Source organism: Ictidomys tridecemlineatus, chromosome 1, assembly GCF_052094955.1.
Source record: "Ictidomys tridecemlineatus isolate mIctTri1 chromosome 1, mIctTri1.hap1, whole genome shotgun sequence".
Lineage (NCBI taxonomy): Eukaryota > Metazoa > Chordata > Mammalia > Rodentia > Sciuridae > Ictidomys > Ictidomys tridecemlineatus.
The window spans coordinates 13,145,646-13,168,689 of record NC_135477.1 but is presented as its reverse complement, the minus strand read 5'-3'; the positions used below and the strand labels follow the sequence as shown (position 1 = coordinate 13,168,689).

Below are 23,044 nucleotides of genomic sequence, written 5' to 3'. Positions count from 1 at the left end.
TGTTCTTTCTCTTTCATTTTCCTTTTATATTACATCTCCCAATAGCCACACTGGGATCTCAGGTTCTGTTTCTCTCTACATCATCAATTTCATCCAGAAGCTCCTGTTATTCTGTTAAGTACCTATAAATGGCTCCCATTCAAAACTCCCTGAGAATTCATATTTCTAAAGGAGTTCACAGTAGCTTGAAAATTGGCCAAATAGATATATAACTGGGTCAATCAGGTTAGAAACCTAATAAAAGACAACTAGAACTACAAAGTCTTGTTTGTGATATCAAGAAGAGTAAATGTCACCTGAATTGTTATCTGATACAGGAGCAACAAGCCTCATGGGACCATTAGCCATTTCAATGTGGCAAGAGTCACACGTGAAAAACAAACATTTTGGATATATTAGTTACATAAATTATTAAAATCAATTTCACTTATTCCTTATTACATTTTTAATAAGGCTTGCATTATATTGCCTTTGATCAGTACTGAGCAAGAAAGCAAAGGCCAGGAGGAGGGGGACTGGATTTTAGGAAGTACAGTAGCATGACCAGTCTACATTCTAGAACCACTGGTCTCACAGTGTGTGAAGGACAGACGTGGAGGCTCCAGAATGAGCTCTGTTTCTTACCAACTTTGTCCCTGGACATATCACTTAAACTCTCTGAGATTCTCTGTCTTCATAGGAAAAATAGCTAAATCTTTCACAGATTGGGAGACAGATAGATGCAAAAAAATAAAAAAGCATGACAACTGAATAATTAATGCTATAAATGTTAGGTATGCTTACACAAGTTAAATAATGCATCTCAGTGGAGGCCTGGTCTAGACTTGCCAGGTCTGGGTGAGCTAGACCCTCAAATTTGGCAACATGGTTGTTCTGGAAGGTGTGAGGCAATACCAACCTCTGTCATCACAGTATTTTTCTGCTCAGGGAAGTTTGGGATCTTCATGAAAACATGTCCTCCTTCCCAGGTAGAGCCCTGGCAGTGGTTGAGCTAGATAAGGGGAGGACAGGACAAGCCCTCTGAAGGCTAAGTAAATGAGACCCAGTTTATTTAACGTGTGGTTATCTGGCCACGCAGGTGTTCCGTGGCCTTTCTTTCCCTCATCTGGAGGTCAGTATCACAATGTTGCCAGAATCAGAATATTACAAGTGAATATTTACACTATAGATAGAGCTATTTGATCAGGCACTTCCAAGTCTGGCATTATTATTTTTAAGTGTCTAGAGTCTCTGTGCCAAAGTTGAATGTGTGTTATGTAATGCTCTGGTGAATCTGGGATACAGGCAATTAATTTTCAGTGGGATTCCTAGGCTTTCTGTGGTATGGGGTACTTGAGGAAGGAGCTTCTAAGGCTCCATTGTCCTTTATAAGGCTGACCTTCAAGCCCACAATCCCCAAAACTGAAGAGCAAGTGCCAGAGACTGGTAGAAAGTAGGGTTTGGGTAGAGACTCCAGTCCCTGCTGTTACTTGAGAACCTCCTACATAAGCAGAACATCAAATTCAGCTGCTTCAACTTCATGTTAATTTTGTCTGGGCAACTAGACAACATGGGATAGATTTTTACAAAATCCTAGGGTATTATATGGCCTCTATTTCCTATGAAATAATGGTCCCCATCTGAAAAAGTGTACATGAAATTAAAATTCCACCACAATGGGGTGAAGAATTGGATAGTTTGCTCTTGTTATTGCTTGTTTTTTTTTATTCTGTATTGCTTTTTTTTTTTAATTTGAAAATTGTCAAGCAGTGGAATTTAAAAAAACAAGATGTTAAGGGAAAAAATCCTATGAAAGAATTAGTACTCTGCCTAAGTACCATCCAAGTATCATGGTAAAATATGTTGTCCAGGAATGGTTGTTTGGTACCAGAACTGCTGTGGAAGTCAAAGAAGCTATATAATAAACAATTTATAATCGTTATGATAATACTAACTGCTATGCCCCTACACTTCAGTGGTTTAAAATAATAGGAATTTATTTCTTGCCCATATAAAATACAAAAGTGATGCTTATGACTGTTGAGTGGATTCCCTTCAAGAAGGGGACCCAGGCCCCTTCCATCTTGGGGTTCTGCCAGCTTCACACATGGTCTTCAGGGTTGTGGTGCTTCTCTGCCTCAAGACGTCAAAGCATAAGCCACGGAGGACCATGTGTGGGACTTTAGGAGTAGAACTGGAACTGGGGGGCATCCATGCACTCCCATGACATCACCAGAAGTGGCCACGTGCCCCCATCTCCCTGCAAGGTGGGTAGGGGAGCAGAGTCTTGTTCTGCTCCCAGTAGGAAGCCGTCAGCAGTCTCTGCCTCAGACTACCTACACGAACACCCCCAGACAGCGGCACAGAGGTCTGCATACCACAGCATGGCTGATAACATTTCATGACTCACTGAGTTCAGCAGGACCGGATTGAGGGGAAGTCACTCATGTGCAGCTGACATGACCGACTGCTGCTCGTGTCCCATTCCCTTCCCAGCTTTTGTGGATGTAGAAAATTGAATCTTTCCCAAATGTTCTAAAATAGGAACCTATTTCAGTTTACAGAATGACTCCCTATAGCCGCTAGTCTTTGTTTTACAACTTGGTATCTTTGGATTCTACTTTTAGAGCCTATACAAAATAAAGGTTCTCCTAATTATGGGTAAAAATTTTTACCATCTAAAATGCCAACTTATAAATACTGTGTGAATGATTTGATAATTTTCACAAAATATAAATTAAATATAAATTACTTCATTATATGCCCAGAATGAACATTGGCTCCTATAGTATATGACTTCAGGATCATTATAGCATTATCATGAGTATGCATTAAAGAGATGTAAAACTTCAGACCTTAGAAGTTTTTGAAGGGTTTTTGTTTCTACCTTTTTTCCCCCTGATTGAGTAAGAGACTTCAAGTTCCTTACTGTGAGATTGTGTAGAAAGAGTCAATTGTGGCAGTTATTGGAAAATATATTACTTTTCATATTTATTCCTGTCATGGTTTAGATCTGGAACGTTCCCAGAAGGCTCCTGTGTTAAAGGCTTGGTTCCCAATACAGCAACCCTCAGAGATGGAGTTTGGGGAAGTGATTGGATCATGAAGTGATTTAATCCATTATGGGATTCAGAACTGAACTCCTGGGAAGTGGCAGAAATGGTAGGAGGTGGGACCTAGCTGAAGGCAGTGGGTCCATGGGAGTGTCCCTTGGAGACTATGGCACCATCCTCCCTCTCCCCTGTCCCTTTCCCCACTACCATGGGGCGGGCAGCTGGGCTCCACCACACCCTGCCATCATGATGGACTGCCTCACCATAGGCCCAAAGAAAAGAAGCTGGCCCATAGAAGGAAACCTATGAAATCATAAGCCAAATAATCCCTCCTTTAAGGGGTTTTCCTGAGGTATTTTGTGAAAGCAATGAGAAGCTCACTAACACAATTCCCTTTTTGTTTGTTCATTCATTCAACAAGGGGGTGTTGGTGGCCTGCCATGAAACAAGCCCTGGGCTGGATGCTCAGTCACAAATACGGGGCCCAGGGAATTCCAGCCCCCTCAGTTCATGACCCACCAGTGATTGTGACAGGTCTCAAGTGAGGGAAGAACTAAGGGAGGGCTTCTCAGCTGGACCGGGAACCAATCAAAGGAGGGCTGGAGAGGCCTCCCTGAGCAGGGATCAAGGCTCACATAGAAAGAAGTTCTCAGGAGTTTGAGAGCTCCTGTCCATAGATTCCTTTCTCGTGCCATCTGTTTTTATTTTAATATTTCCCTTGCCAAATATTCTTGAACTTTTTTTCACACACAAAAATGTCTACTGCTTTTTCTCTGAAATATTTACCTATGAATTTTGTCAGGGAAGTGAATTATTATTTGGCCATTTTTGACCAACAGAGGTGACAATTTCATACATCTTGATATAAATCTGTGACTCCCTAGGCTGAATGGTTCCGGTAGCCTAATACTATGGTGTCTCCTTCCAGTCTTTTTAAAATGCCATTTAAAGCAATCTACCACAAAGTAAAAAGTTCCAGTTTCAACCAGAACCTTCACGAGAGTGCCATGACAGTGATTCTGAAAGGTTAATAAAATAGGTACTTGTCATTCTGTTTTTCTATATGCTTAACAAAACACTGTTGAAATCTTGTTCCCAGGATGTGTTGTCCCCAACTGTGAACTCTTTGCTAATCTTGTTCCCAGAATGTGCTGTTCCCAACTGCCAAACTGCAGGATGCACTCCCTCACTCGGTTGCAGGCAAACTGCCCACTCACCCTGACCCATCAATGAACTTCCCTCCCTGCCCTCTCCAAGAAAAGTATATAAGCTCTGCTCAAGCGGTTCTCAGGGCTCTATCTCTCATTGCTATAGAGAGAGCCCTAGCATGCTGGTCTCCAAATAAACCCACCCTTCTGCTTTTGCATAAGAGAGTCTCTTGTGGTCTCTACTCCGACGTTTCGCTATACCCTTACATTTGGTGCATTGGCCGGGAACTGCGCATCGCCGGACAGGGAGACCTCAACAAGACTCCTTTAGGGGGGTAAGTAAGGCGCCTTATCTCCTTCTTCTTCTCCTCCTTGTTTTTCCTTTGTGATTGTCTGGCTTCTGGTTTCTGGCTTCTGGTTTTTGGCTCAGAGAAGAGCGAAAGCTCTCAGAGCTTCTGGTTTCTGGCTCAGAGAAGAGCGAAAGCTCTCAGAGCTTCTGGTTTTCTGGTTTTGGGTTGGCAGAGTATGGTTGTCAGCGGAGAGCGTAAGTTCTCCCTGGCGATGGTGGATAGACGTGTCCCTGAAGCCACAGACCATGTCTCCTCAAGGGACGCTTTGGGAGACTCTGGGGGGGACGGAGGTGCCCCCATCTGGGAGGGACGGAGGTGCCCTCATCTGTATTCTGCTGCCAACCCGTCTGGTTTTGCCGGCAACTATTCTTTCTCTCAGGTTGAATTCACTGTCTGTTTTAATCTTTGCCTCTGGATTTGTGTTACACGTTTACTGTTCATTGTGTGTCCGTGTTGGTGTCACATTTGTATTGTCCCTGTCTTTGTTCAAGTAACTTTCATTATGGGACAGAGTCATTCCACGCCTCTGTCCCTGACCCTTGATCACTGGGCTGAAGTCCGCATAAGGGCTCAGAATCTTTCTTTTTCAGTAAAACGTCGGACCTGGCAGACTCTTTGTGCCTCAGAATGGCCTGCCTTTGGAATTGGATGGCCTCCAGAAGGATCTTTCTACTCCCCACTAATTCGAAAAATTAGAGATATTGTTTTTCAGCCGGGGCCACATAGCCATCCAGATCAACAGCCGTATATCTTAACTTGGCAGGACCTCTGTGAATCTCCTCCTCCGTGGGTGAAGACTTTTCTTATCCCCGTTCCTACTCCTCCTCCCACGATTCTATCTCTCAAACCCTCTGCTCCTTCTCCACCCTTTGTTCTCCCTGAGTCTCAAGATTTGACTCTGCTGGACCCTCCTCCCTTTCCTTATCCCCTGCCTCCATTCCCCAACCCCCAACACCCTCTAAATGATTCCCCTGCTGCTGACTCAGCTTCTCCACCATTGAAGGAGGTTAAGCAAGCCCAGCACCCTTCAAATGACTTCCCCAAGGCACACATAGCCCCTCCTCCCCTGGAGGAAGCTGGCCCGGCTAAAGGAACTCGCCGGCAGCGAATGATTAAAAACCCTGAAGCCCCCGTGATACTTCCCCTCTGTCCTTATGGGCCAATGATAGAGGATGGCCATGGTGGAGAAATGCAAACCTACCAGTATTGGCCTTTCTCCTCTTCAGATCTATATAATTGGAAAAATAACAATCCCCCTTTTTCCGAGGACCCCACCCGGCTCACAGGTCTGATTGAGTCATTGATGTTTTCACACCAGCCTACTTGGGATGACTGCCAACAATTCTTAGGCATTCTCTTCATGACAGAGGAACAAAAGAGAATCCTCCTGGAAGCAAGAAAAAATATCCTCGGACCAGATGGGCGACCGACACAACTTCCCAACATAATCGAAGCTGACTTCCCCTTGAACCGACCCAACTGGGACCCCAACACCATTGAAGGTAGGGAGCATCTGTCCACTTATCGCCGGGCTCTAATAGCGGGTCTCCGAGCAGCCGCTAGACGGCCAACTAATTTGGCCAAGGTAAGAGAAATTATTCAAGGGCCTAATGAATCACCCTCTATGTTTCTGGAGAGAATTATGGAGGCACATAGGAGATATACTCCTTTTGATCCTCAGGCAGAGGATCAAAAGGCATCTGTCACGATGGCCTTTATTGGGCAAGCTGCCCTGGATATTAAAAAAAAGTTACAACGCTTAGATGGATTACAAGATATGACTTTGAGAGATTTAGTCAGAGAAGCTGAGAAGGTATACTATAAAAGAGAAACTGAGGAGGAGAAGGAACAAAGGAGGGAGAAAGAAAGGGAAGAAAGAGAGAAAGAAAGGGAGAAAGAAAGGGAGCAAAGGGAGGATGAAAGAAGCAAAAGACAGACTGAGGCATTGACTAAGGTCCTGGTCACAACAACAAATAGGCCAGAAGTTAAGAGACAGGGAGACAGAAAGGGATACCTGGGTCCACGCCAGAAGCCACATCTGGCCTCAGATCAATGTGCCTACTGTAAAGAAAAAGGACACTGGGCCAAAGACTGCCCTAGAAAGAAACAGCCACGCCAGTCAGCCATTCTAACTCTGGAGGATGATTAGGAAGGTCGGGGCTCGGATCCCCTCCCCGAGCTCAGGGTAACTTTTGAAGTGGAAGGGACCCCAGTAAACTTTGAAGTGGACACAGGGGCAGTATACTCAGCCCTCAAGGCCCCATTGGGCCCTCTATCAACTAAAAGGTCTCTAGTTCAAGGGGCTAACGGCAGTAAATATCGGGCTTGGACAACTAAAAGGACCATGGACCTGGGAAAAAGAAAAGTCCATCACTCCTTCCTAGTGATCCCAGAATGCCCAGCCCCATTAATGGGCAGAGATCTGCTCACCAAACTCCGGGCCAGAATAACTTTTAACCCTGAAGGCCCCCAAATGGAATTTCTAAATCCTTCAGTAAAAACTCCTATAGTCATGGCCTTAACTATGTCAGTAGAAGATGAACATCAACTCTTCACACCCCCCAAGACTGATCAAACAGGCAAGCTATCCCAGAAATGGATAACAGATTACCCAGATGCCTGGGCAGAAACTGCTGGGTTAGGCCTAGCTGTAAAACAACCTCCAATAATGGTGGAGTTAAAAACCTCAGCCTCCCCAATTAATATTAAACAATATCCTCTGAGCAAAGAAGCTAAAGATGGGATAAGGCCCCATATTCAAAAATATCTGGTCTTAAGGGTCCTAAGGCCCTATCAATCAGCCTGGAACACTCCCCTGCTACCAGTAAAAAAGCCAGGAACCAGGTACTATCGCCGTGTTCAAGACTTAAGAGAGATCAACAACAGAGTGCAGGACATTCACCCCACAGTACCTAATCCGTACAATCTGCTTAGCACCCTTAACCCTGAACGAAAATGGTATACTGTCCTGGACTTAAAAGATGCTTTCTTTTGCTTGCCTCTGCATAAAAAAGTCAATTACTGTTTGCTTTCAAATGGGTAAACCCAGAAACTGAAACGTCTGATCAACTAACTTGGACCAGACTCCCACAGGGGTTCAAAAACTCCCCCACTCTTTTTGATGAAGCCCTCCACAGAGATCTCAATAACTTCAGAACCATGCACCCTGAAGTCACCCTACTCCAATATGTGGATGACCTGCTACTGGCAGCAAACACCAAGGAAAACTGTGAGTCTGGGACCCAAGCACTACTATCTGAGCTTGCTCAACTCGGGTATAGAGCTTCTGTCAAAAAAGCCCAAATATGCCAGCAAGAAGTAATCTTCCTGGGCTATTCCCTTAGGGGCGGTAAACGATGGCTTACTGAGCCCAGAAAACAAACTGTTGTGCAGATACCACCCCCATCTAATAAGAGGCAACTCAGAGAGTTCCTCGGAACTGCTGGCTTTTGCAGGTTATGGATACCTGGGTTTGCATCCTTAGCTGCTCCTTTATACCCGTTGTTAAAGGGAAATGCCCAATTCCAATGGAACCCTGAGCACCAACAAGCTTTTGATAACATTAAAAGGGCACTGCTATCTGCTCCGGCCTTAGCACTCCCGGATGTAGAAAAACCCTTTACTCTCTACATTGAGGAAAAAAAAGGAATAGCGCGAGGAGTGCTTACTCAAACTCTAGGACCTTGGAGAAGGCCTGTAGCCTACTTATCTAAAAAGCTGGACCCAGTGGCTAGTGGATGGCCCCATTGCCTAAAAGCTATAGCAGCAGCAGCCCTATTAATCAAAGATGCTGATAAGTTAACGCTGGGGCAGAAGCTAACCGTTATAGCCCCCCATGCCCTAGAGAGCATCATCCGCCAGCCACCAGACAGATGGTTATCAAACTCTAGAATAACACACTATCAGAGCCTGTTGCTTGACAAGGACAGAATAATACTGGGACCCCCCGCCCCGCTTAACCCAGCTACACTACTACCTGAACAATCATCAGAACCTGTCACTCATGACTGTCAACATATACTGGCAGAAGAAACCAGTGTACGACGGGATTTAAAGGATCAGCCACTGCCCCACCCTGAGGTCATATGGTTCACTGACGGCAGCAGCTTTCTCCAGGACGATAAGCGATGGGCTGAGGCAGCAATAGTTAGCAGAACTAAAGTCATCTGGTCCTCTAGCCTCCCAGAGGGAACATCGGCTCAAAAGGCAGAGCTAATCGCCCTCACGAAGGCATTAGAGCTTGCGGCAGGCAAAAAGGCCACCATATATACAGATAGCCGCTATGCCTTTGCTACTGCTCATATACACGGGGCTATCTACCAGCAAAGGGGACTATTAACCTCGGCGGGAAAAGAAATAAAAAATAAAGATGAGATCCTCCGCCTCCTCTCAACAATGCAAAGCCCTAAAGAACTAGCTATAGTGCATTGTCCAGGACACCAGAAAGGAAATGATCCCGTAGCGGTCGGGAACAGAAGGGCGGATGAAGAGGCTAAATTGGCAGCCCTAAACGGAATAACTATGTTAACACTTTCCACACGGGAGAAATATAAGTCAGGAGATTTAACTACATCAGAGCATCCCGACAACTTAACAAAGGACAGTGACACTGAACTCCTTGACTACACTGAACCCAGCTTGCAATTTCAGAAAGCCCTACACTACGTTAAAAATGTACACCAACTCACTCACCTTGGTTCAAAGAAACTGCAGGCATTCCTAAAGGATCAGGAACAGAGTTTTCCACTAACTGGCTCACAGCGAAGGAAAATAGCTGAACAAGTAACAAAAGCCTGTCGGGCCTGTCAATTGGTTAATGCATACCCCTCCAAGCTTCCTGTAGGAAGACGCCTTCGAGGGACCAGACCAGGACAATTTTGGGAAGTGGACTTTACTGAAATTAAGCCAGCAAGGTATGGACTTAAATATCTCCTAATCTTTGTAGATACATTTTCAGGATGGATTGAAGCCTTCCCCGCAAAAAAAAAAAAAAAAAGAAACGGCGCAAATGGTAGTCAAGAAGATCCTGAAAGATATTTTTCCAAGATACTGCCTGCCTAAGGTAATAGGGTCCGATAATGGACCGGCGTTCATGGCCCAGGTAAGTCAGGGGTTAACCAGGACCCTGGGGATTAATTGAAAGTTGCATTGCACTTATAGACCCCAGAGCTCAGGACAGGTAGAAAGAATGAATAGAACCATTAAAGAGACCTTGACAAAATTAAGCTTAGAGACCGGCATAAAAGACTGGACTATGCTCCTGCCTTATGCATTGTTTCATGCAAGAAATACTCCCTCTGTTTCTTTGTGTAACCTTACCCCCTATGAAATTCTCTATGATGCCCCTCCTCCAATAAGGGACCAGACCCCAACTCTAAGACCTAACAATTCCTTTCACACCCTCTTGCTTGACAGACTTAAAGCTTTTGAAAAAACTCAGTGATACCTGTGGAAACAGCTGACCACTGCCTACCAACCTGGGGACGAAGGGACTCCACACCGATATCAAGTGGGAAACTTCATCTATGTAAGACGACATCAGGTGTCAACCCTAGAACCCCGCTGGAAAGGACCATACCAGGTGCTACTTATCACACCTACAGCGGTAAAAGTAGATGGAATCACTTCCTGGATCCATGCCTCTCATCTCAAGCCTGCGCCTTGTCCAGACTCTGGCTGGAAATTGGAAAAGACTGGTAACCCTCTCAAATTGCGTATTCGCCATGTGGATAGGGCTATGGATTCTCCCCCTGACCACCAGCAGTCCTAACCCTCATCAGCCCATTCAGCAGCAATGGCTAATCATAAATCCTACTGGACAGGAAGTATGGTCTATCTCGCATACAGCCCCCTTAGGGACCTGGTGGCCATCTCTCCACCCAGATATTTGTCAGCTGGCTATAGGTCTTTCCTATTGGGACATCCCTGATGAAGAAAATCCCACTAAAATTCCATTAAATCCCTTCCGTACCATAGATAATAGAAACAAACATTATGGATGTAGGGACACGAGAGCCAGATGCAGGTTGGCTAATCTAGATTACTATGTTTGCTTGGCAGACTATCAAAGCCACAAACAGTCACAGCTGTGTGGGGGAAAAGCCGACTTCTTCTGTAAGTCATGGGGATGTGAGCATACAGGGGCTGTCTGGTGGAACCCAAACTCTCCTGATAGTCTGATTCGGGTAAGAAGAAATAATACTAAGTTAAATCCCAAACAATGTCTCCCATTTAAATGGAGCCCCCAAGCGGGGACTTCTGGACTAGTTGACCCTACTCCATGTGACACAAATAGCCTATGCAATCCCCTAAATATAACTTTCACCTCCAAAGGAAGAAACCAAAATATCTGGGCATGGCTTTCAGGAAAAACCTATGGAATGCGATTTTACACCACAGGATATGATTTTGGCCTATGGTTCACTATCAGGTTAGAAAAAAAAGAAATTCCCTTGACCATAGGGCCCAATCCCCTCAAGCCAGTAATTAGGCCTCATAGACCATCCGAACCTAAACCTACTAGGGATCTTTCACTTTCCCATACTCCTCAAGTTTCACCTTTATTTACTTCTCCAATCCAGAGTGAAGTCAACCCCTTTCCCTGGAGGCTAATTGAAGGAGCCTTTGCGGTGCTGAATTTCACACAGCCAGACCTCACTCAGTCCTGCTGGCTCTGTCTCTCCTCTGCTCCTCCTTACTATGAAGGGATAGCAATTGATGGGACTTATGTAATAAAAGCGCAGAGTTCCTCCTGTAATTGGGGTGAAAATCCTAAACTAACCCTCCCAGAAGTAACTGGGGCAGGCTTATGTATAGGGTCTCCACCTAAAAGTAAACAACACTTATGTATCCAGACAAAAAATATTGACATCACACAGGGCTTCCTTACTCCTGATAATGGAACTTTGTGGGCCTGTGACACAGGGTTGACTCCTTGCATTTCAGCCCAGATATTTAACAACTCTGTAAATTATTGTGTAATGGTGCAGATATTTCCCAGAGTGCTCTATCATGATGCAGATTCATTTGAAGATCAAATAGGGGGGCATACAACCCGGTTTCGCCGGGAACCTGTATCCCTCACTTTAGCCATCTTATTAGGAATGGGAATTGCTGCAGGGGTGGGCACAGGGACCACTGCCCTGGTCCATGGGACACGACAAATGACCCAATTAGAAACAACAATGGACCAAAACTTAAAGATATTAGAAACCTCCATCACAGCTTTGCAGGAATCTTTAACCTCTCTCTCTAAAGTTGTTTTACAGAACAGGCAAGGGTTGGACCTCCTCTTCATGAGAGAAAAGGGCCTTTGTGCTGCATTGAGGGAAGAATGTTATTTTTATGCCGACCATACTGGAGTTATAAAAAAATCTATGAGTAAACTAAAAAACGCCTTGAAGAGCGTCAGAGAGAGAGAGAGGCCCAAAAAGGGTGGTATGAGTCTTGGTTCACACAGTCCCCCTGGTTAACTACACTTTTATCAGCCCTGGCTGGCCCTCTAATAATTCTTATATTGTTGCTAACTCTAGGACCCTGTTTGCTCAATCATGTAGTTTCCTTTCTCCAATCCCAAATTGGACAAGTCAAACTTATGGTAATCAGACAACAATATACCCCACTAGCAGACACAGAATGTGACACCCCGCAATGATCACTTTTATGATTAAAAGTAACCAGAAGAAAAAGTGAAAAATGAAAGGTTAATAAAATAGGTACTTGTCACTCTGTTTTTCTATATGCTTAACAAAACACTGTTGAAATCTTGTTCCCAGGATGTGTTGTCCCCAACTGTGAACTCTTTGCTAATCTTGTTCCCAGAATGTGCTGTCCCCAACTGCCAAACTGCAGGATGCACTCCCTCACTCGGTTGCAGGCAAACTGCCCACTCACCCTGACCCATCAATGAACTTCCCTCCCTGCCCTCTCCAAGAAAAGTATATAAGCTCTGCTCAAGCGGTTCTCAGGGCTCTATCTCTCATTGCTATAGAGAGAGCCCTAGCATGCTGGTCTCCAAATAAACCCACCCTTCTGCTTTTGCATAAGAGAGTCTCTTGTGGTCTCTACTCCGACGTTTCGCCATACCCTTACAATTCTGAGCACCACCTCGCCACATGGGAAGAGAACTTTCCTACCTGCCACTTCCTCGTCTTCCCATGGGCACTGTGGCTACCAGCTCCCCTGTCAATACAGGCTTATCTGCGATTAAAATTAGAAATATGACCTTGGAGCCTTCTCTCTTTTCATGCCACTTTTCCATGCCATGGCTCAAAAAGATAAGGCTGCCTATAAAAGGGCCTTTCGGTGTTGTCCAGCTGTCCGTGGAGCCTGACGGATCTGCCATGGTGAGTGGGGCACGAGCTTCCCAGGCTGACTTGTTAGACTTCACCCGTTTTCTCCACAGACCTCAGTGGTGGGGGGCAAGCCGACTTTCCAAGCCTCGCTAGGCCACACTCAGCCTTGTTTTTGTCTTCATGCAGATGCTGCTGGTCTGGTCGCTGGCACTGCTGCTGGGAGCAGTAGCAGGTAAGAAGAGGCGCTGAGCTGGACTTGAGAGTCTCACTGCTCGGTCTGCTCCAGAAGGCCTTGGGGGCTGGATTCAAGCCACGAGGGGGGTCAGGAGGAAAACAGAGAGGTGCAGGATGGAGAGCTCAAGATCTAAGCAGGATTGCCGGGTAAAATCTACAATGCCCAGTTAATGCTGAATTTGAGATAAGCAGGAAATAATTCAAAGAGCAAATAGGTGACATATTTAGACACACAAAAAAATTCCCTGTTTAACTGACGCTCAAATTTGACTTGTAATTTTAATTTCTGAGTCTAGCAGCCCTAGCATAGAGTCAAAGGAAGGGTTTGAACCTTGGTTGAGTCACCTACAACTCCATGACCCTGAGCAAAATCCCAGGCCCCTCCTTGCTTCAGGGTCTTGTCTGTGAAGTGGGGAAATGACATCACCCATCTCCTGGGCTAACTGAGACTCTTAGGTAAGAGGAGTGGCTCATGGTGGCCAGCAGCTGGCACATAAAAGATGTGGAGGGATGCAGCCCTGAGACAGCTACTACTCTTACTAGTGCTATTATGTTGCCTTCTCCCCAGAGCCCTCCTGGAGTTGTCCCTCTATGCAGGAGCACACCAGCCCACAGTGTGTCAAATCCCACATGTTTGATTGTTTCTGCCTACCTTCTTCATCACAGGAATCCACAATGGGGCTCAAATTTAGGTCAGAAACCTACATGCAGAGTCAAGGTGGAGATGTGGAGTTCTGGCCCTTGCATGAAACTTGACCTCTCCACCCAAAGTGCAAAGCCACAGGGCTGCCCCTGGGAGCCAGGAGCCTCAACACATGCCCACCCCCACCACAGTTAGGACACAGGCCGCTCCATTCCTGGGCACCAGTGGCCTGAGGATGACATCTGGGTGGAGAAGCTAAAGTGAGTCCCTGCTTGGGACTGAGCAGAGATACAGGGCAGTGAGGGGGTCCCCTGATGTAGCAGGGAGGAGCAACAGCCTCTCCACCACAGAGGCACAGTCCTTTGAAGCTGCTTTGTGAGAGTATGAGTGGGAGGGGAGGTGCTTGGGAGAGTGAGGAAGGAGATCTGCCATGAAATGCAATTTGACACATATTTTGCCTGCGACACCATTAAAGAGCATTCTGGTTAAACTAATATCCTTGAAACTCTTCTGGGTGATTTCAGGAAAAGAAGTCTGCTATGACAGACTCGGCTGCTTCAGTGATGACTCCCCATGGTCAGGAATCGTGGAAAGACCCCTGAAAGTATTGCCCTGGAGTCCAGCAGATGTCAACACCCGCTTCCTCCTGTACACTAACGAGAACCAAGACAACTATCAAGTAAAAATCCTCATGTTTTCAGCCCTTAGTTCCATCTGCTTTGTGTAATTAGTATACTGCACATCCCATGACCTGGGGGAACTAATCAGACAGTGGAGTTTGTATCTTTGTAGACTTTTAGGGTGATGAGTTTAAGTATTATTTCATGTAATTTGTTTATAAAAGATCAATTAACTTCATGTTAAGTTAATAATTAATTAAATTGTCCTAACTCTCTAACACCATTTAAATATATAAATGTAGAAAAAATACATATTCAATACATATAAAAAACATAAAATATCCAATATTTTATACACACGTGCACGCACACACACACACACACAGATAGTTCCCAACTACGATGGCTCAACTTAATAATTTTTTGAACTTACTATGGTGGAAAAGCAATATGCATTCAGTTGAAACCATCCTTTGAATTTTGAATCTTGATCCTTTCTTGTCTAGTGATACGCCAACAATACTCACTCACAAGTCAGATCACCAGTGTAAACAACTGATTCTCCACAAGGGCTGTTGCTAAGTTCTGATGTTTGGCAGCTTAGGGGTTCTCAATGTGTTATCAACTTACAACACTTTCAATTTACGATAGATATTGGCGCATAATCCAAACATAATGGGGGGACATCTATACATAGATGTATCTCACAGTGTTGGATGGATAGATAGATCACAGATGCACAGAGATCCACACACATAAGAAGGCTTACATTGTGTGGAATTAGATCTGAATGACAAATAGCATAGCAGACATCTTAGCCCAAGTTCAACAACGGCAACAATACCACGATGCCTGGAAGGTGGCAACTTGGGGAGGATTGTGGACAGCGTGGCTGTCATGGAGTGATCTCTACCCATAAGAACCCCAAATCCCAGTTGTCTTCCCTTACCTATTGCCTCCCTCCACATCTGAATGGTTTCTTCCCCAAACAGCAAATCACTGCGGATTCATCAAGAATTCAGAGCTCCAATTTCAAAACAAATAGGAAAACCCGCTTCATTATTCACGGATTCATAGACAAGGGAGAAGAAAGCTGGCTGGCCAACATGTGCAAGGTAAGGCCTGGTGAACTCTAAGGGAAGCTTGTCTCAGGAGCAAGTAAGACACTGGACCCAACCATAGAGGAAAAATGCTTGTTCCTACCACCCTGGAGGTTCCTGTGACCCCTACTGGGCCTGAGTTCCCAAGGGAGGTGCAGGAGGAGATGTGGGTGGAGGGGCCTGGTGCAGTCTTTCCATCATGGAAAAGCCTACTCCTTTACCTTCCATATATTTATGTATTTAAGGGGTCCTGCCTGTCTTCCACTCATGGAGTAAATGTTTATTGAGCACCCACTCTGTGCCAGGAACTAGTCTAGGCATTGAGCTAGTCTAGGCAATGTCCTCAGGGGGCTCCCTAGCAAGGGACAATGTAGTCTTATGTTATTTAGGATGTTCTAATGAGACAACCCATTGTACCACAACTGATCATTTTTTTTTTTTTTTGTCTAAATCAAATGTCTACTACACATCTGTTTCAGTAGAAATCCCAAGAATCCAGGTCCCATGATGGTCATGCCTCAAGTTTGGAACCAATCACGTAAACTTTAGGAGGGATTCTTCATACATTACAGACTAGGTGTTTTGTTCATATCTTTGGGGTTAAAAGTGACATGCTACTTTTCAGGTCAAGGTTGGATTTTTAACCCTGATCCTCAAATCTGTTAATTAGTTACCAATAATGATCCTGAATTACTAACTTATTTATTATATCTCTTCCTTCAGAAAATGTTCCAGGTGGAAAGTGTGAACTGCATCTGTGTGGACTGGAAGGGCGGCTCCCGGACCGGATACACCCAGGCCTCCCAGAACATCCGGATCGTGGGTGCAGAAGTGGCCTACTTTGTTGATTTCCTTCGGGTAACTACCTTTGGTTACAAAAAAAGTCCATGAACATTTCTCTCTGAATTCTCTTTCTAAAATGAAAGCTGGCAGTATGATAATTTTGATAAAGACATTTCTCTACTAAAATATTGCTTTGTGCTTAAACAAAAGACAGAAAAATCTAGATTTGGGTTTCATCAATAACTTAATTCAGTATAGTTTTTGTTTTTAACTAAGTAAACTAAGTGGATGGTATCTACTGAATTCTTCCAGTACTTATTACAATTTTACTACTCATTACCAAGTTGACAATATTAACCTCAGGTTAAACTATTTTTTTTTTTTTTTGCTTTTGTTCATCTTTTTGGAGAGAAGCACAATGGTAACAAGCTAACCTGCTTGGTGACCAAAAAATTAGAAAATGTTAAACTTGAATGTGCTTAAATAGTTGTTTTCATTTTAGTTTCCTAATCCAAACACTTGATTCATCTTCTCTAGAATAACAATTTCACATTCCTTCAAGAATTTTCTCTTCATCATAATAAAACAAAATACAGCTCTATGTGCACTAGTTTAAAATTAAATTGTTTTCTACTTTATATCTGTGAAAAAATAAACCCATAAGGGTCAATTGCTTTGAAGGAATCATATGTACCTTCTTAAAAATCAAGGTTTTGTAGACACTTATTGTGCTGACCAGGAATTCTGCCATACTTGGAAACATTTTGAAGAGGTTTTCTTTCCAACAGACTCAATTAGGATACTCGCCTTCCAATGTCCATGTCATTGGCCACAGTCTGGGTTCCCATGCTGCTGGGGAGGCTGGAAGAAGGACCAATGGGGCCATTGGACGAATCACAGGTTGGTCACAACAGCAAAAACTGCAAAATTAGATTTCATGTACCTCTATAAGTTTCAAAAGAAATACAGGAGGAAGATTTGGTGCAGCCTGCTTAGTACCTTGTTTGAATAGGCCTCATGATCAGAAATTAGGATGTTCTTTGACCCAAGGCTTCTTATTGCTGTCAATCATTTGTGTTCAGTACACTATTTACCATTTAAATATTTTATAGGTGACTAACATGTGAGTTAAGAACATTCAGAAACATTATTTATATCTATTTCCCATTTTTTAGGTATTCACAAAAATATATCATGAATAAATGCCATAAATAATAGAATAAATGAAATTTAATCCACAGAGCTCAAATGTGTATAATTAATTGTATTTTACTTCGATAGCAGTAATTAACAAGCTCAAACTTCATCAACCACTATCTCAGAGTTGGGGGGACTGAGGTAGAAGATCAGGCTCCCCTGGGCTGCCAGTTCTGGTGCTGCTAACACTTTTCAAATACTATTTCACAAACCTGAGACTGGCTGCATTTGGCCAGTGGGTCACATATTGGATACCCAGGTCCTAAAACAACTCTGATGTGACTATTTCAAAATTCCCTAAGAAAAGACCACTTTCCTCTTCTTCTCCCAACTTCTGTGTTGACCAGATGATTCTTTCTTTAATACTGTGGTAAGTTGGTTACATTTGGACTGATGGGGGCATTTGGAATTTCTATCTTTAATTTTCTGAAAAGATGTTCTTCCAGAACATTCTTTCCCATCATTTGTAAATGTTTACCACAACCTACTCAGCCAGGCACTGTGCTAAAGCAGACTACCGGACTCCATGACCTGGAAAGTCAAGATCCTTGCCCTGTGGGAGATACAGTCTAGTAGGGACTCAGCCTGGACAGCATTTAGTTCTGTGTCTCTCCCAGGTCTGCCTCTTGTATGGTAACTGTGCTAGTGACCAAGATTCTCCCAGGGACTAAGCACCCATAAGTAATGGCAATGTCTATAATTTGGGGAAAATTCTCATTCAGGCAAATAACAAACTAGAAATATATAATCTCTTCAGAAAATGATAAGATAGAAAAGAACTCGAAACTCACCATTACAGCCAATACTTGCACTCAGGTCTGTAACTGATGAAGCAATGTGAACCCTGACATAATTAATGACAAATCCTATTTGCTTCAGGATTGGATCCAGCTGAACCTTGCTTTGAGGGTACACCTGAACTTGTCCGATTGGACCCCAGTGATGCTCAGTTTGTGGATGCGATTCACACTGATGGTGCCCCAATAGTCCCCAACTTAGGTAAGTTCCACAACTTGTTCTTCTAGAACGTTTTAAGTCTACACGTCAGAGTGTTTTCTAGTGTCTTGAGTCTATACAGTAATGTAAACATTCCCTTATTTTAAAAATTCTCCAGGGTTTGGAATGAGCCAAACTGTGGGTCACCTAGATTTCTTTCCAAATGGAGGAATAGAAATGCCGGGATGTCAGAAGAATATTCTCTCTCAGATTGTTGACATAGATGGAATTTGGGAAGGTGAGACCATTATATCTACATGGGGATTTTCACTGGAGAAAGTTTTCATTTTGTTTTGCTTTGACATTGAACAGGTATCACATTTTACATGACAAAGGGCTTTGAACTGTGTCTTCAAGTTATAGGATCCCATTTGGACAAGAGGGCATGATGAGACTGTGGGAAAGAAAGTACATTTGCAGTCAAATTTGAAAGGATCTAATTCAGAGAATACTAAGTGGCACTGATAGCCATGTGGACTAATCTTCCTTCTCAAGTTAGTTTTCCATTTCACTTAACAATGGCATAAATTATTATAACCTAAAACAGTACTTAACTTCTGATTGCTTCACAAATCATAAATACACTACATAAAGACTTTGTACTGTGATCTCCATGGGTTTGCACTAATTAATGAAATCTACTCAATAACTATATTCTGATCATGATGATAAATTATAAAAGTAAAATCTGTCACTGATGTGTAATCACGTCTGATTTCACAGGTACTCGTGACTTTGCAGCATGTAATCACCTAAGAAGCTACAAGTATTATACTGATAGTATTGTCAACCCCACTGGCTTTGCTGCATTCTCTTGTGCCTCTTATAGTGTTTTCTCTGCAGTAAGTAGACTCTACCTTCTGTTTGAATTTTATTTATTTATTAAATTTTATTCATTTTTATTGATGCTAGGGATTAAACCCAAGGCCTTGCACATGCTAAACATGCACTGGATCGCTGAGCTATATTCTAAGCCCCACCATCTGAATTTTGTGACTATCACTTTTCATGAGTGATGTAGTTCACCAGTTATCCTTTTTCTAAACTTCTTTCAAAGGGCCAGAGGGAATAACTTTGGGGTCCACTGGTGCTAGGTCTCTTGGTACCTTTGGACTCTAGGTCATATCCGTCTGCTTTATTGATGGTAGGCATTTAGAGATGCAGGCTCTGACTTGTCTTTTTTTTTTTTTTGGTTTGGGCAATGTCATTAAAGAACTTTGGCTATTTCTTCATGACTAGTTCAGTTGCCCATTAATGTAATGGATGCTAGCCCTGAGACTCTGCCATGTCTGTCATCTGTCCACCAATTCAGGAGTCTGCCATGTGCCTTTTCTGTGGAGTAGCTTTCCCCTCAGAGTGGGAATATGGACGTTTGTCTTCCATAGTCTATCTTCCCTCTTTTTCCCTTTTACTAGAACAGAAAGAGAGATTTTCTTAAAAAAAAAAAAAAAAAAAAAAGCCTTCTCCAGACAGAGGCTAACTGGAACATTTTTCTCCAAATTGGGAGAATTCTGAGATTTGAATCCTTTGGTTCTTGATATGCTAAATGAAAGCGAATTAAGAAAAGGCTGACTTTTGAGCATATTGTTCTGCTAATGGTCCCGTTTTTGCATATCAGAAACTGATTACCACCTCCTGTTCTTTCTTATGCAATTTTTTCAGAATAAATTTTAATGACTAAGCAGGAAGTAACTGGGGCCATTTAAAGAGACAGAAGAGAAAAGAAACACATACACACACACACACACACACACACACACACACACACACACACACATTCTCCCATTATGCAATTTTTATACTATTGTGTTATCTAACAGTGAAATTGCTGGTTTATCCTTGTGAATCATCAGATGCCCTGCTAACCTTTGCTGAGACACTATTAAAATCCCTTTTACCATTAGAAAAGAATTTGTTTTAGAATATTTTAATTGTAACGTATTGGAAAAGATGGTGCACCATTAAAAGAAAAAGCATTCTCATTCATCATTTGTTTTCACTAGAACAAGTGCTTCCCCTGTCCAAGTGGAGGATGCCCACAGATGGGTCATTATGCTGATAGATATTCTGGAAAAACAAATGGAGTGGGCCAGAAATTTTATCTGAACACTGGGGATAAGAGTAATTTCTCACGTAAGTTTCTATATTATTTACATTAGATTCTCAGTGCTATATATTTTATCCTGTCCACTGATAATAGGTAAAATTGTTTTTCCATTCAAAAGCTATAAACACCTCTCCCCAGTGCAGAAAAATGTACAGTGCTGTGCTCCAGGTAATGATGACTGATTTGGGTAGCAGAGTAGAATGTGGGGCCTCAACTAGTAATGACCCCAGACATAAATTTCTTCACAATTGATTCTGGCTGAATTCAGAAGTCTTCCTATGTTCCACTCTTTTTTATTCAATCATAAGTTCATTCAGCAGAACTGTGAGGTTTTGTACAAGCATAAAAGTAATTCTAGAGAAAGATGGCAGGGGTGGTGGGGTGGAAAGTAGTTGACAGATTCAAGAGATGTTTAGGATCATAAACTAGGGAGGATGGGAAGTGGAGGGTGTGTCAATTGTGAGGCTTGAGGACAGACTCTAGGACAGACTTAGATAGCAATGAATAGGGTTAAGAATATTGTAAAAATAAAGACAAATGTTATCCCATCCCCAATGTGTCCCATGTTAGGCTAAAAGGGCAACACCTCTTAGTTTGCTTTTGACTAGTGTCAAGGGAACTGTCTTTTGGTTGCCTAAATTGGTTCATTTCCAAAGGCAAGAGGAAGTTGAAGTATAGAATTTTTAAAATAAATTCAAACCATTTAGACAAAAGTATGGCAATACTCTAAAATTTGGTGATCAAAGAGAATTTAAAAAAAACTTATGAAAATGTCCACTCTACTACTTTTCCACAACCTTTTAATATAAAGTTCTTAGAATATTAAAGAACACATTGTCAGATTGAAAAATTTTTTAAGCAAATTGTACTCCTTAGTCTCTTGGCTTGAAAATATATTTATTAACTTTGGAAATTCCTAACTAACCAATAACTATTCCCTGAACACTGTGATAAAGGAATGACTATGACTGTTTCATTTGAAGAATTACCACCAACATCGTGTATAAGTTTTTTAACATTCTGCAGTAGTGAAATGGAAATTAACCCATTATCAGTGTCTCTTTTTTCATAAGCTAACATTTGGTAATTTAACCTCCTATGCAGGTTGGAGGTACAAGGTGTCTGTCACACTGTCTGGGCAGAAGGTTACAGGACATATACTGGTTTCTCTGTTTGGAAATGCAGGAAACTCTAAGCAGTATGAAATTTACAAGTGAGTAAAAATATCACCCTAAGCTTGAATGTTGAAATACTGTGCCTGTGTAATGTATGTCAACAACAGAAGAGCTTATTTATTCTTTACTATATGGGAATAGAGTGCTGTCACCTGTAATAAGAAGAAAGATATTCTTTCACATTTGCACCTTAATACATTTCAGAATTCTAGTTCTGAATTTTCCCCATTTTTTTCCTAAGAAAATCATTAAAGTTTACTATGATGCCTAGCACTAGATTTTATAATCAATAAATAACTATTCCCCACAAAGCAGTGGGGAGAAGATTGATACAATGATGCCATCATTTGTTGAATCATGGGAGGGATGGCATTGTGACTAAAAGATGTTATAAGTTATTAAAACAAAGATGTGACTCAAAGTCTCTGAGTTACTGATTATAAAACCTACCACGGATTAAACACTACATATGTGAACTTATTTTATATATTAGAATGACCAATGCCTATGGATCATTTTGCTAGAGTCAATTTATAAACTGGTTTTAAAATATATATGTACATATGTATTTATACATATGATTATTTTATGTATATGCTATACATTTTTGTCAATTTCTTCATTCCCAGGGGCTCTCTTCATCCGGGCTATACTCATTCCAATGAGTTTGACTCTGATGTGGACGTTGGGGACTTGCAGAGGGTCAAATTTATTTGGTATAACAATGTGATTAACCCATCACTACCCAGAGTGGGAGCATCTAGCATCTCGGTGGAAAGAAACGATGGAAGAGTGTAAGTAATAAAAATCCAAAGGGCTGAGAAGGATCAAGTAGTGATTACAATTCTATCCCCACTAAAATTCTCCTTTAAGTTAAACTTCCTACAGTGGTTCACCTGCACCCCAGCCACACCTGCTTTCTAATACCTTCTGTGTCTTTAGGAGACAGTGCAGTACTTTAGGAAAAGCAACTTTGATAGGTTTGTAGTCAGAGTTGTGTTATCTGATACAAGTTAAGTATTAGAATGGGAAGCTGGCTTCACCATCCTGAGGAACGCTTCATTGGGCAGATGAACCTTTTGCTGTCCTCAATGTCTGTGTCTCCCCCAAACTTCATGGGTTCACCAAATTGTTGCTTAACTCATTTAATTTATCAGGGAACTGAAATAGGCTGTTCCGTAGCACTGAACTTAATGAAGACAACGTTCCATAGGTCAATCCTTGATTCTAAGTAAGAATTTTCTGAGCTGAAGGGTGTTTACCAAGCTCAACTACCAGAAAAGGTGAACTGATGATCATCATCGTAAGAGCAACCTCAGCTATTTTTGAGTGTTAAGCCAAACCCAAAGACAGAGCATTGGGGCT

General features: G+C 42.6%; 2 protein-coding genes across 6 annotated transcripts in view; both read left to right on the top strand.

The window, feature by feature from the left end:
- LOC101971467 (pancreatic triacylglycerol lipase) overlaps positions 1 to 23,044 on the top strand; it is a 49,930-nt gene that overhangs the window by 25,191 nt on the left and 1,695 nt on the right. Inside the window, exons 1-12 of one of the 3 annotated variants that reach the window (XM_005320700.5) lie at positions 12,807 to 12,875; positions 13,011 to 13,056; positions 14,226 to 14,380; positions 15,314 to 15,436; positions 16,145 to 16,279; positions 16,993 to 17,104; positions 18,281 to 18,400; positions 18,516 to 18,635; positions 19,121 to 19,239; positions 20,401 to 20,530; positions 21,609 to 21,717; positions 22,309 to 22,473. In XM_005320700.5, coding sequence (XP_005320757.2) covers positions 12,873 to 12,875; positions 13,011 to 13,056; positions 14,226 to 14,380; positions 15,314 to 15,436; positions 16,145 to 16,279; positions 16,993 to 17,104; positions 18,281 to 18,400; positions 18,516 to 18,635; positions 19,121 to 19,239; positions 20,401 to 20,530; positions 21,609 to 21,717; positions 22,309 to 22,473 — 1,337 coding nt within the window. In that variant the 5' untranslated portion in view covers positions 12,807 to 12,872. Of the gene's footprint in view, positions 1 to 12,806; positions 12,876 to 13,004; positions 13,057 to 14,225; positions 14,381 to 15,313; positions 15,437 to 16,144; positions 16,280 to 16,992; positions 17,105 to 18,280; positions 18,401 to 18,515; positions 18,636 to 19,120; positions 19,240 to 20,400; positions 20,531 to 21,608; positions 21,718 to 22,308; positions 22,474 to 23,044 lie in introns of those variants that run through there. The other 2 variants (XM_078044419.1, XM_078044372.1) reach the window with 2 other exon arrangements.
- LOC144376463 (uncharacterized) lies at positions 4,522 to 10,221 on the top strand. Of its 3 annotated transcripts, XM_078044585.1 has the most exons (3): positions 4,522 to 5,320; positions 5,849 to 6,115; positions 9,946 to 10,221. In XM_078044585.1, exons 1-3 carry the CDS (start codon positions 4,706 to 4,708, stop codon positions 9,949 to 9,951), a joined length of 888 nt encoding a protein of 295 aa, XP_077900711.1. In that variant the 5' UTR covers positions 4,522 to 4,705; the 3' UTR covers positions 9,952 to 10,221. The 3 variants fall into 3 exon arrangements, with proteins under 3 accessions (XP_077900711.1, XP_077900658.1, XP_077900617.1); XM_078044532.1 differs by having other exon boundaries at positions 4,522 to 6,032; XM_078044491.1 differs by having other exon boundaries at positions 4,522 to 6,115.

Excerpts from the sequence above, each read along its gene's own strand:
- LOC144376463 (XM_078044491.1), top strand. The coding sequence starts at position 4,706 with ATGGTTGTCAGCGGAGAGCGTAAGTTCTCCCTGGCGATGGTGGATAGA.